This window comes from Bos mutus, chromosome 10 (assembly GCF_027580195.1).
Source record: "Bos mutus isolate GX-2022 chromosome 10, NWIPB_WYAK_1.1, whole genome shotgun sequence".
Lineage (NCBI taxonomy): Eukaryota > Metazoa > Chordata > Mammalia > Artiodactyla > Bovidae > Bos > Bos mutus.
Genome location: NC_091626.1, coordinates 55914794 through 55927406, shown reverse-complemented (window position 1 = coordinate 55927406; position 12613 = coordinate 55914794). Strand labels below are relative to the sequence as shown.

Sequence of the window (12613 nt, the reverse complement as noted above, 5' to 3'; positions counted from 1 at the left end):
AGGAATGTTGAGAATGTGGGGGAAGGAGCTGCAAGCCCAAAAGGACTTACTCTCTTTGGCTCTGAGGTCCTGAGTCACACACAGCCCTCCCACAGGTCAAACCTAACAGGTAACCTCTCAGGGTCTCTTATTCCCACCAGGAGGACCCTAGCAGAGAGGCCAAAGAGATTACAGTTTCAAAAGCAACTAGTGCCAAAAGGGAGTCTTTTTACCCATCTGTAAATGACAAAATTAAACCCCAGTAATTCTGATGCTTAAAAAAAAAAAGCAAACAATTTATACAAAAACTTCAAGGACTTTTTAAAATTAGAAATCCCCATTAATATCTGAGATGCTCTGTTTAGTCAGAACAGAGTCAAGTGCTTCAGGTGGATGGGCAGGCATCACTGGGGGTGCTGAGGGGGCAGTGGGCACAGCTCTGGGCAGGGAGCAGCAGTTGCCTGTGGCGGCACAAAGGGTTTATTGAAGAAACTCCCCCCGGGGGAAGCAGTGCCAGGAGAACCCGCCAGGCCTGCTGAAGGGCCCAGAGGAACAGCAGCGGGCAGCCCTGATACTTTGGGAACTGGGGGAGGTACAGCCACCCGACAGGCACCACAGCCGGAAATGCTGCACGGAGGAGGGAGTGACGAGCAGACCAGTACTGACCTTCACTTGCTTCCCCCAGCTGACCCGGGGGGTGGGGGAGGGGGAGCCCCGGGCCTGCAGGGCTCGGCCTCCAGAGGGCAGGGCAGAGCACAGCTCTGAGAGCCGAGGAGCAGCAGTGTAGGTCCCTCCACACAGAAGTGACTTCTGTTTCATATAAGAGGGCTGTAAGCCTGCTGTAGATCAAACGAGGTGATGTACACACAGCGATCGCAGGAGAACCCACCACAGTTCAGGAACGAGGAGTAAACAGCGGGTGCCTGCTCATTCTCAGTCATCAACACACTTTCCCCTTTTGCCATTTTCTGGAAATGGGCCGTCTGGATTTCTCAGACCATCAGAACAATCCGGGTACATTTAATCCTCTGTGTTCCCCCCTCACCCCCTCCCACCCAACTCCCAGCCTGGAATGCCCCAAGTTCCTCTACCTTGAGTACTTTCCAGCCATTCAGCTGGGCTGTTTCTTGGCAGACAGGGAGCCAAGATCTGGAGAAAACAAGGGAGTTGAAATAACGGGAGAGCCAAGACTCCTGTTGGGTGATATCGTTTATTGAAAGGCAAACTCGCTTTCTCCAGGAGTTCACTTACAGGAGGCAGCTGCCAAGATAATTTCCTCCGTGTGACAAACCAAGGCAATCAAACCAGACCCGCAAGCAGAAACCCAACACAATAAGCCTATCGGCATCGTCGGATGACACTCAGAAGCAGGAAGAAAAATTATAAAGGTATACGATGATTGTCTCCTCAGCACAGCATTTGGCCACAAACTTGTTTATTAAATAAAATATTTTTTTCTTTTTAAACTAACTAAAGGAAATATTCTTGAGTTAGTTCTTAACAAACAGAAAAAAAATATATGTGTACATAAAATCAAAGAACGATAGCACGTCAGAGTTGGCAAGGACCTGGAGCCCTGGTCCTCAATTCATCCCGCATAGTTTGTTGCTCTGAACACATGTCTCTCAAGGTCATCCCATCAAGGTCGCTGGGCTAAGATGAGCCAGGACTTAAAGACATCTATCTCAGCTCCGAGGCTGGTGTTCCTTCCAGCTCAGCACACTGCATGCATCCGGCTCACTGCCAGCCCTGTTGCAGTGCAGAAGGGCGAGTGGGTCGACATGGGTAATGTCTCACCTCTAGGGTAAAGATGCAGGACTTCCGAATGGTGAACTCTGTTCTCTTTTCACAGACAGTGTGCTTCTTGCAGACTGCCTCGTGGCTACCGGAAGGGCCTGGCCACAACGAGAGGCAGTAACTTCCTCACAAACCAAGACACAAGCTGACGCACTCCCAAGGTTCTTGGGCCCCAACCTTTTCCATCTCCAATCCACAGGAATGAGGGGTGGAAACTGCTGGGCAGGCTTCTTGGCGAATGCCTAACGGTGGTGGAAGCAGCGGGGAACTCACGACGTGCGAGAGTCGAAGGACTGCTCCGGGTTCGTGAGCCAGTCCACCAACCACAGGCTCGCTGCATCCCCCAGAGGATGGGGGGGGCTCTGGGATGCGTCCGGAGAGGCTCTGCCTGTGTTCATCAGTGCAGCTGCTGTCTGTCACCCTCTCCCCTGACAGCACTCCAGGAAGGTTAGGGACTGTGAGCCTCTGTATTCCCTGCTATGTTCCCAGTGCCGGAGGCTGGGGTATCATGGATGTCCAATAAGTATTTGCTAAATGAATGAATGGTTAAAGGGACATATGTCTCCATACTCTAAATAAGTAAGCAGAGGCAGAGGCAGGCTTCGCACTTCTGCTCTGGGGGCCTCACCCACGGGGGCTGACAACACCTACCTGTGAATGGGGGTGACCACTCTGAATCCTGATGGGTTGGCTCTGTGACCTGGGGTAGGTAGGGCATTGAGATCCCCTTGCTCCCTCCTGCCCCCCAGGCATCTGTCAGGGTGTGCCAGGGCCACAGGCTTCTCACGTTCCAGGATGCGTCAAGACACTGTGAGGCAGCCGAACACTCACAAGCATACAACTTGCAGGGTTCCCTCCCTGGCCATGGGCCTGACCAGCTGTGACTGGACCTGGTCGCTGGGTGCACCTGGGGACCGCCACAGGAAGCCCGGGAGGAAGTGCCAGATCCCTGCAGGCTCCCAGTGCCTTCCTAAAATTCTATCCCAGGGACCTGGCCTTGCCCAGACCTCACCCAGTCCCAGTTACTCCTGCTTAGGTTGGCTCCTATCCCTTGTCCCAGAAGTGAGAAGGATTCTTCCAGTTTGTACAGACATTTCTCTGACTTCTGCTTCTTCTCTTCCTCTCCTGACATAAACCTGGGATCCTGCTCAACCCGCCTCTTCTCTACACATCCCCCAGCTTTCAAGAACTTCTCCTCCTCCTTCCTACCTACACCACATACCTGCTCATCTCCCCTCCTTTCCTCCTTCCCCACCACCTGCCTGCACATCACCTGCCTCTTCCTCAAGTCTAAGTCTGTGATCCTGCTCCCCAAATCCCCCTAGTGCCCACCCACCACAACTTGTCCAGGGGCCCCAAGAGTATAGATTACAGACCTGCTCTGGGAAGGGGAAGGAAGGAACCAACAAGAAATGAGAGGAAGGCTCCAGCCTCCAGATACCACATCATTTGTGGAAAAACCTTACATACAAGTCTCCCCACTCTACCTGCACAAAAGAAATTTCAATTAGTGACCAGCATCGACTCCGTGTGGTTCAGAAATCATAACAAAATTCTAGATAAAATAAGCAACCAAGGACCATAGATACAAGTGACCTCAGACTTACCCTCCCCTCCTTCCTTCAGGGAGTTCTTCACTAAGACCACCTGAGCTTCTTTTCTCAGGATTAACTGTCCCTCATCCCCTCAACAATTCCTTTCTCCAACTCTGAGGTCCAGAGTGGTCTTTATTCTACCTTCTCCTTCTTGCCTCTGGCTCCATATTTAAAAATCTAGTAGCTTTGTATTTTAAAAAATAATTCTCAATAGACACATGTGAACTTTACAAGCAAGCCACCCCATGAAGCCTCTGCAACATTCCAAAATGGAACAGCAGCAGTCTAGGAGAAGGTCTGATTTAAAATATGTACAGTCTACACATCATCCCCTCCCCCGCACCAGGGCTATTGCATAGGAACCAGCCTTTGGACCCTTTCTCTTGACAGGGGGACGTGGGGGAGGAGCAGCAATGCAGATGGTGCAGCAGACAGCTGTGCAGAGTGGGGCTCCATCCTGCCAAGTGGCCGCAGGCATCGCAACACATACCCCGCAAGAGCTGCTGCCCAAGCCACCAGAGCTGTGCTACCATAGAGATCCTAGGAGGACGTGACGTCAAGAGGAGATGCCTGGTCTGCAAAGAGGAGGCAATGGCGCCCCCCTCTCACGCCTCCCACTGCAGCCCCTGGAAGTGGGCTCAGATCTGGCTGATGACGGTGCTGTCCTTGGGGAAGGTGTAGCTCAGTGGCGCCTCATAGAGGCTCCCCCCATCCGTGCTGAGGTCATCGTCGTCGTCCACATCATCCAGCACTTTGCTTGGCAGCTTCTTAAGTCTGTAAAACAACAGGGGGCATGTTTCTGGCCCTGGACTGAGGCTCACTTCAGATCTAGAGGTGAAGGGGTTCAAGGTGCCTGTCTGTCCACCCCAGTGGGTGGCACAGGAGCATGTACAGCAACAGGGAGCAAACTGCCCACCTGGTAGCACGGGAGGCTGTTGCTGATGGAGAGCTGGGCAGGGCTGGATCAAGGTCAGTAGTCCTGATTTTCCCTCCTGCCTCAAGCTCCCACATGGCTTGGCCGGGGTCCTGCTGTAAATCCCATCTTAATGTGAAATTTTATCATCCTGTGCACCACGGGTGGTTTGCACTAATTTTTTTAAAACTGCATTTGATTAAGATATTTGGTGCCCCCTTTTATATTGCCTCCTAATGCCAACCTGGGGCTGGATTCTCGATAGACATGCCGTGTTTACAGGATTCTCAACAGGCTCTTCTGTGCATTTATGAGAGAAGTGCCTGGGCAGCTGGCAAGAAGCCTCCAGTCACCATCAGCCTCCAGGAAAAGCCCAGCTTTATGAACAAGGATGAAGATAAACTCACCCCTCACTCCAATGCCCTAAGCTGTGACCCTGAGGTAAGGAATGCAATGTTCCCCCACCCCCATTAATCCCCTATCTTTCTGCTGTGCCCAGGGAGCTTGAGAGAGCAGCTCTTTGCAGAAACCAGGCGTGGGCTATCCTAGTTCTCCTGAGAACAGGAACCCACAACTTCATCTCCTTTCTCCCTAACCCAGGCAACCTAAGGGCTGGCCCAGGAACTCCTCTCTACAGGGTGGTGTGAGCCGGTCTGACCTGCTCTGAGCCTCAGTTTCCCCTTTCGGACGACAAGGATAATACCTGCCCTGCTGACACTGGGCAGTGTCATAGGGATGACACTGCCCAGATGACATCACATCACTGCCCAGATGACATCACATGAGGCTGACACATGTGATACCTACTGAGCACATGGGGTGAATGGAGTAGATACAGCCACTGTCAACTCTAGGACGGGATGACCCCAAAGTGGCCACGGTGGCTAGAGACAACAGGAAAGGCTCTGAAAGCATCGTGCTCTCCTCAAACATCGGGGCTGTCACGGCCCCTGGGGGCGTCTACACACTTGCCCACCTTAAGTCCTTCTTCATGGAGTTGAGCTGGCCCTGCAGCTGCTCATTCACGTCCATCTGCTCCTCCAGCTCCCTCTGCAGCTTCTTCTTAGAACTTTCCAGCCTGTCGATTTCCTCCTCGGCCTCCTCTACTTGTCGCTTCATTGCCTTCAAGCGCAAGCTCAACTGTGGGAGTGGGGTGGGGGGGCAGAGTGGGGGGAAGGGCAGGCTGTGAGCTGGTGGATCGCCCAGCGCAGCAAGAAAAGGCCAGTGGTCCAGACCCCTTCTCTTCAAGCAACAAGATACGGCAAAGTGGGAAACAGGCCTCATGCGAAAGTGGAGGTAAGACTCTAAGACAGAAAATCCCACTTTTTCAAAGCCAAATTCAGGGTCTGAAGTTTGCTGAAGTGGGCTCCAAAGGCCCCATTCCATGCCGTAAGAGGCGGAGTGGAAAGAGAAGACTCAGTCCACTCAACTTCGCCGCTTGTCCATCCTCCGAGCCCTCCCCTCCGTCTGGCTTCCCCAGCCCACACTAAATCTCAAAAGAACTCGCAGAGGGTCCCCCACCTGGTCCTTCTGATCAGTCAGCGACAGGTGCTCATCGTCCACCTGCATCACCAGCTCCTTCACCTTCCGCTCCAGCCGGCGGTTGCTCAGTTGGAGGCTGGCCCGGTCCCTGGAAGGGCAGAACAGAAGACAGTCTCATCTCAGTCCCACAGGCAGCCAGCCCCGGGCTGCCTGGTAGACGTGGGCTTGGGGTCAGGGAGACTCACAGCTGTACAGGAGGAAAGCGCTGCTCAGTGGACAGATGAGGAAACAGGCTCTGAGAAGGGGACTGACTTTGCCTGAGGCTGCAGAGCCCGAGAGAGGCTGAGCTGGGGTCAGACCTGCCCTGAGTTCTCCCAGTACCAGGCTTCACTTGGTAAGGCAGAGATTCACAGACTGCCAGGCTATCAATGTTTGGGGTTTACTGCCCTGACCCAGTCCCTAAAGTCTTACTGAAAATGGATAATGTAAAGTGCTCTCCACACATACACACAGAGACACACACAACTTCCAGGAAGGTGAGGGGCCATTAATAAGAGTTGAGGAGCTGGCCCTTGGGCCGTGGTCCAAGGACAAGCTGCAGATAATCATGGGGGCAGGAAAGGGTATGGCCATTCCCGTGGCCCTCCCACCCATGTGTCCATCTCTGACAGATGGCCACTTGGCCTCTGCTTGAATACACCCAGCCCCTAGAGCACAGTCAGCCCCCTCTCATCTGATTCAGCTCAAACTCATTAACTTATGAGGCAGCCTGCCCTATTTAAGGTGTGGAGAAAGGAACAACTAAGAGTTGAGCAGTGGGGGTCCCAAGTCTTAGTCCTGCTGCAACAATATCCTTCCAGGCTACCTTCCTCAAGTTTCTTACTTGGTGGGGCTCAATTTTCTCATCTACAAAATGGAAACTATTTTCCAGCACGGTTGTATTTGCCCTGCCTTCCTCACAGGCTTAGGAGGATGGGCATAGACACAGGGGTAAAAGCACCCTGTAACGTGATGCCCAGTGCCCAGCAGGGCCTGTGCACCAGGACTGGAGCTGCTCACCTCTCCTCACTCTCCAGACGGTCCTCCAGCTCTGCGATCCTGGCCTCCATCTGCACCACCAGGCCCTCTTTGCTGGACCTGTAGGAACCTTCCAGGTGGATAATCCGGCTCTTTAAGTCCTTGTTCTGGAATCAGACAGGGAGACCATGAGGGGCTGTGTCTACCACACCCTCTGTGCGGAGCAGAGGGCGGGCCAGTGTGTGGTCAGTGACTGGGGTAAGCCTGCTTTCCATCTTCAGATGGGTGGCACTGGGAGACCTGGGCATGTTTCCAGGAAAAATATTTGCACTCGTGTCCTGACAAGCTGAAAGAAGAGGTTCTATCACATTCCTTATAAGCCTGAGTGAAATCTCTGGCATGTCCTAAGACTCCTGGATAACAGACAAATGATCCTGACCTTGGCCTTTTATAAACCTATTGGTGTGGGACAAGAGAAATAGGCTCCTTCAGAAATACCATATGTCATATTCAGTGAAGAACTTACATGAATGGCATGTTAAAGATACAATGATTCATGTAAGATCTGTTACCAACACGTGCACTGGACGTGGTTTTTGTTTTCTGGACAAAAAACAAAAGGACACTGGTTTTTGTTTTTTGGCTTTTAAAATTTATTTGGCTGCGACAGGTCTTAGTTTAGTTGCAGCACGCAGGATCTTTGATCTTTAGTTGTGGCATGCAAACTCTTAGTTCCAGCATACAGGATCCAGTTCCCTAACCAGGGATCGAACCTGGGGCCCTTGCATTGGGAGTGAGGCATCTTAGCCACTGGACTGCCAGGGAAGTCTCAACACTGTATTTTTCTCTTTTCATTTGATTTAGTCTTCTTTAGCATCTAGAAAACAACACTTGCAATTCTACTTCTCTGCAGCTGCTAAACTTACAAGCACATTTAAAATTATTGGGAATAACCCTTCTGGAAAGAGGCCTTAGAAAAACCTCTACCTCTCAGATGAGTTATGCTCCAGAGTTCTTGGGTCTGCTGTGCAAAGAAGGCTCAACCATGGGGCTCTAGTTCAAAGCCATGAGGAGTGTCAGGGGGCTCATGGGGCCAGCTGCCCTCACCTGTCTCTCCAGAGAAATCTTGTCACACTCCAAGTCTTGCTTCATGGCTCGCTCCTGAAGTAGCTCGTTCCGCATCTGCTCCATCTACACCACAGAGACCAAAAGCCCAGAGGTCAGCAGGGTGGTTCCTATAGCCTTTGTGCTGAAATGGTTCCCAGGTATGAATTCCAACAACTAGGTCAGCTCATTTTCATGACGGGGGCCCCGTCTTCTCCTCTTGAATACTAGAGCTGTTTCTTAGATATTCTTGAGTTCTCAATGATTGCAATGACAATGATACAAATAACAATAATAGTTACAGTTAACTCTGCCATTATGGGTTGAATTGTGTCCCCGCCAAAAAAGACATATTAAAGTCCTAACCCCAAGGACCTCAGATGCGACCTTAAAAGTACGATCTTCACAGAAGTAATCAAGTTAAAAACTGAGGTCATTAGGGTGACGTCTAATCAAGTACAACCCACGTCCTTGCTAAAAGGGGAAATTTGAATGCAGAGACAGACATGCACAGAGGTAAGACAGAGACACAGGGAGAACGCCATGTGAAGATGGAGGATTGGAGTGAGGCGTCTACAAGTCAAGGAGCACCAACGATCATCCGCAAACTACCAGAAGAAAGGAAGCGCTCACCTACAGGTGCAGAGGGCATATGGCCTCAGACTTCTGGCTTCTAGAACTTAAGAAAACACACTGTGGTTGCTCCAGGCCACCTACTTTACGGTACTTGGTTACAGCAGCCCTTGAGAGCTGCTACCCCTGCTCGGCACTCCAAGCGCACTTATCCTATGATATTCCCACCACAACCCTACGATGTACATACTCGCATCTCTGCTCAGGACTCCAGGGCTTGGAGAAGCTAACCAACTTGGATGGTGACCCATGGCCCCAGCTTGCCCAGGACTGAGGATATGCTCAGGACATGTGACTCTGAATGCTAAAACTGGGGGGATCCCAGGCAAACTGGGGCACGTCAGTCACCCAGCTTGCCAGGGATCAACACAACCAGTAACAGGGAGCCAGGATCGCCCTGAGCTCCTGACTGCTGCATTACAAGTTCAAGCTTCGGCAGAGGCTTCCATAGCCAGCATGTCTCAGACACTGCAAGATTCCTCCCTTCTTACACCAGGATCAGAGGTCAGCAAGAACACTCCAGGTGCCCTGGCAAAGGCTAGGCCTTCCCTAGGATTTCTCCTATATTAATAGGAAATGAACCTCGCTGAGCAGCATCTGGAAAGAAATCCCATTGCCTGCCTGTGGGTATCTCCATGCCCCACCCGCAGAATGCCTTCAGCAATGGTGAAAAATGCTCTTCAGAAGCAGAGGCCCCACATCCTTTTCCCAGGACCATCCAGCAGAGGGCGGAATGGAAAAGTCCAGAGAACTAAGAAAGTGACCCAGGAAAATATAACTGTTCCTTCTTTGCCTTTAGGTTCAAGGCAAAGGAGAAAAGGAAAGATAAACCCATTTGAATGCAGAGTTCCAAAGAACAGCAAGGAGAGATAAGAAAGCCTTCCTCAGTGATCAATGCAAAGAAATAAAGGAAAACAATAGAATGGGAAAGACTAGAGATCTCTTCAAGAAAATCAGAAATACAAAGGGAACACTTCATGCAAAGATGGGCACAATAAAGGAAAGAAATGGTATAGACCTATCAGAAGCAGAAGACATTAAAAAGAGGTGGCAAGAATACACAGAAGAACTATACAAAAAAGATCTTCATGACCCAGATAATCACGATGGTGTGATCACTTACCTAAAGCCAGACATCCTGGAATGCAAAGTCAAGTGGGCCTTAGGAAGCATCACTACAAACAAAGCCAGTGGAGGTGATGGAATTCCAGTTGAGTTATTTCAAATCTTAAAAGATGATGCTGTGAAACTGCTGCACTCAATATGCCAGCAAATTTGGAAAACTCAGCAGAGGCCACAGGACCAGAAAATGTCAGTTTTCATTCCAATCCCAAAGAAGGGCAATGCCAAAGAATGTTCAAACTACCACACAATTGCACTCATCTCACATGCTAGCAAAATAATGCTCAAAATCCTCCAAGCCAGGCTTCAACAGTACATGAATCGTCAACTTCCAGATGTTCAAGCTGGATTTAGAAAAGGCAGAGGAACCAGAGATTAAATTGGTAATATCTACTGGATCATCAAAAAAGCAAGAGGGTTCCAGAATAACATCTACTTCTGCTTTCTTGACTACACCAAAGCCTTTGACTGTGTAGATCACAACAAACTGTGGAAAATTCTTCAAATCTGGGAGTATCAGACTACCTGACCTGCCTCCTGAGAAATCTGTATGCAAGTCAAGAAGCAACAGTTAAAAATGGACATTAAACAACAGACTGGTTCCAAATCAGGAAAGGAGTACATGAAGGCTGTACTATCACTCTGCTTATTTAACTTGTATTCAGAGTACATCATGCAAAATGCCGGGCTGGATGAAGCACAAGCTGGAATCAAGATTGCCAGGAGAAACATCAGATATGCAGATAACACCAGCCTTATGGCAGAAAGCGAAGAACTAAAGAGCCTCTTGATGAGGGTGAAAGAGGAGAGTGAAAAAGATGGTTTAAAACTCAACATTCAGAAAACTAAGATCATGACATCTGGTCCCATCATTTCATGGCAAATAGATGGGGAAACAATGGAAACAGTGACAGACTTTATTTTTTCAGGCTCCAAAATCACTGCAGATGGTGACTGCAGCCATGAAATTAAAAGACACTTGCTCCTTGCAAGAAAAGCTATGACCAACCTAGACAGCATATTCAAAAGCAGAGACGTTACTTTGCCAACAAAGGTCCGTCTAGTCAAAGCTATGGTTTTTCCAGTGGTCATGTATGGATGTGAGAGTTGGGCTGACTATAAAGAAAGCTGAGCACTGAAGAATTGATGCTTTTGAAGTGTGGTGTTGGAGAAGACTCTTGAGAGTTGACTTTTTTTTGCATTTTTTGACTGGCAGGCTTCTAAGTCACAGGGGTTCAGAACTTTACAGTAGAGAACACGGAGGTCCACTGCCATCATCCCCGTAACAGAAGGAGCAGGGCAAGAACCCAGGCGGCGCCTACTCACAGCCCACTACCCCACCTGCTCAGGCTCTCTGGACTAATGCAGTGAAAAGGCTTCAAGCGGACTTAGGGTGTAGATACTGCTTTCATATAAAACTAAAGCCCCGGCACTTGGTCTCCTTAGGGCATCCTCAAATGCAGTGGGGGAAAAAATGCCAGCCACACACAGGTCAGCAGTCAGTGCACGTAGATGCCTCCCTCGGACCCACAACCCCTGCCTGGCCCCAGGGCACTCGGGAATCACATGCTGTGGAGAACACCCGGAGACTCCTGTCATTGCTCTCTGAGCACCACGTCCGCAGGTAACAGATGCAGCCTCACAGCACCCCCGCCCCCCAGCAAGGCTGTGAACCAGCCAACACCGCCGCGGAGGTCGTCAGCACGGCTGGGCCACGGGACCGCGATGTGCCTCCTAGGGGAACCTGTTCTGTTCACGCCCGCTGGGCAGAGGCCAGGACCTCAGTGAGGACACAGTTAAACTTTGACTGCAATGGGAAGCGGTTACACAGACAGGCTGCAGTGGCCCAGCTTCTCTCCTGGCTCTGCATCCACCTACATGTGACCTTGGTCATCTCACCTCTGGGATGTGGACTCCACATTTCTAACCACGGAAGCTGAACAAGACGGCATGTAAGGCCCTTGGAGCTGGCCTCTGCTATTGAAAGCACGTTTGGGGCCCCCACCCCACTGTGGGGTGCTGGGTGGCTCAGGCCACACCTCCATCCTCTGGCTCGAAGCCAGCCCATCTCTCCAGACCTTTGGGAGGGTCCCCAGAAAAGACTCACTCTATCAAGGTGAGAGGGAAGGTGTGTCTGTGAACACACACGGTTGGGAGCTGGTGAAGGGGTGGTCTTGGAATGATGGGGTGGGTCCATCTGCTCATTCAGGCTGGACATCATGACAAAAAGACAGTCCCTGACCTCACAGGCAGATATTACAACCCCCATTTCCCAGGTGGGAGGTTCAGGACTGGTGGGAGCAGTTTTGGGTTAAAAGCCTGTAGGACCAGGTCCCTCAGTGAAGGACAAAATCTAGGAGAAGGAAGAATTTGGAGGGTGGGGTGGGGTCCTTTGGAGCCTAAAAGGAAGAAGCACCTCGTGTGGTGTGAGGTAGAGAAGCGCCGAGGAACGATTGAAAGATTGCTGAGGGGTCCACAGCACGGGCCCAGGCTGGGCTTCAGGACAAATGCTACAACTTCAAGCAGCAGCCACTGGCCCAAGTCTTGCTCCCTCAGTGCTACTAACTGGAAATTCTGGACTCTGCAGGAAACAAGGTCTCCTGGTACAGACGGGCACTTGGGAACCAGCATCCTGGAGGTTCCCCACAGGTCAAGACCTCCCTGGAGCGCCCCAGGGAAATGTGACTCTCCGAAGGAAAAGCAAAATAGCTATTATTCAGACTCCACGACATCCCCTCAAAAGATGGCTATTCAAATAAAAGTGCAAAATAAATTAGAGTGAAGAGTAGGAAGGAACAGATTTGAGGCTGTAAAACAGTTACTGTCACCAGACAGTCAATTTTCCTTCCATCTTTTGGAAATCAAGGCTTTTGGCAAACATGATAAGCTTCCTTCAGTTCTTCAAAAAGAAGCACCGGACGCTAAACTCTAAAATAAACATACCACGCAGAGCCCTACACAAGGAACACCT

At 50.6% G+C, this 12613-nt stretch overlaps 1 protein-coding gene across 2 annotated transcripts in view; it reads right to left on the bottom strand.

Moving 5' to 3' along the window:
• Positions 1-1170: 1170 nt before the first annotated feature.
• Positions 1171-12613, bottom strand: part of CGNL1 (cingulin like 1) — a 170042-nt gene continuing 158599 nt past the window's right edge. For both annotated transcript variants that reach the window (XM_070377979.1, XM_070377980.1), the window contains exons 15-19: positions 7891-7974; positions 6826-6950; positions 5806-5914; positions 5261-5424; positions 1171-4145 (exon numbers count right to left, since the gene is read on the bottom strand). In XM_070377979.1, coding sequence (XP_070234080.1) covers positions 4010-4145; positions 5261-5424; positions 5806-5914; positions 6826-6950; positions 7891-7974 — 618 coding nt within the window. In that variant the 3' untranslated portion in view covers positions 1171-4009. The remainder of the gene's footprint in view (positions 4146-5260; positions 5425-5805; positions 5915-6825; positions 6951-7890; positions 7975-12613) is intronic.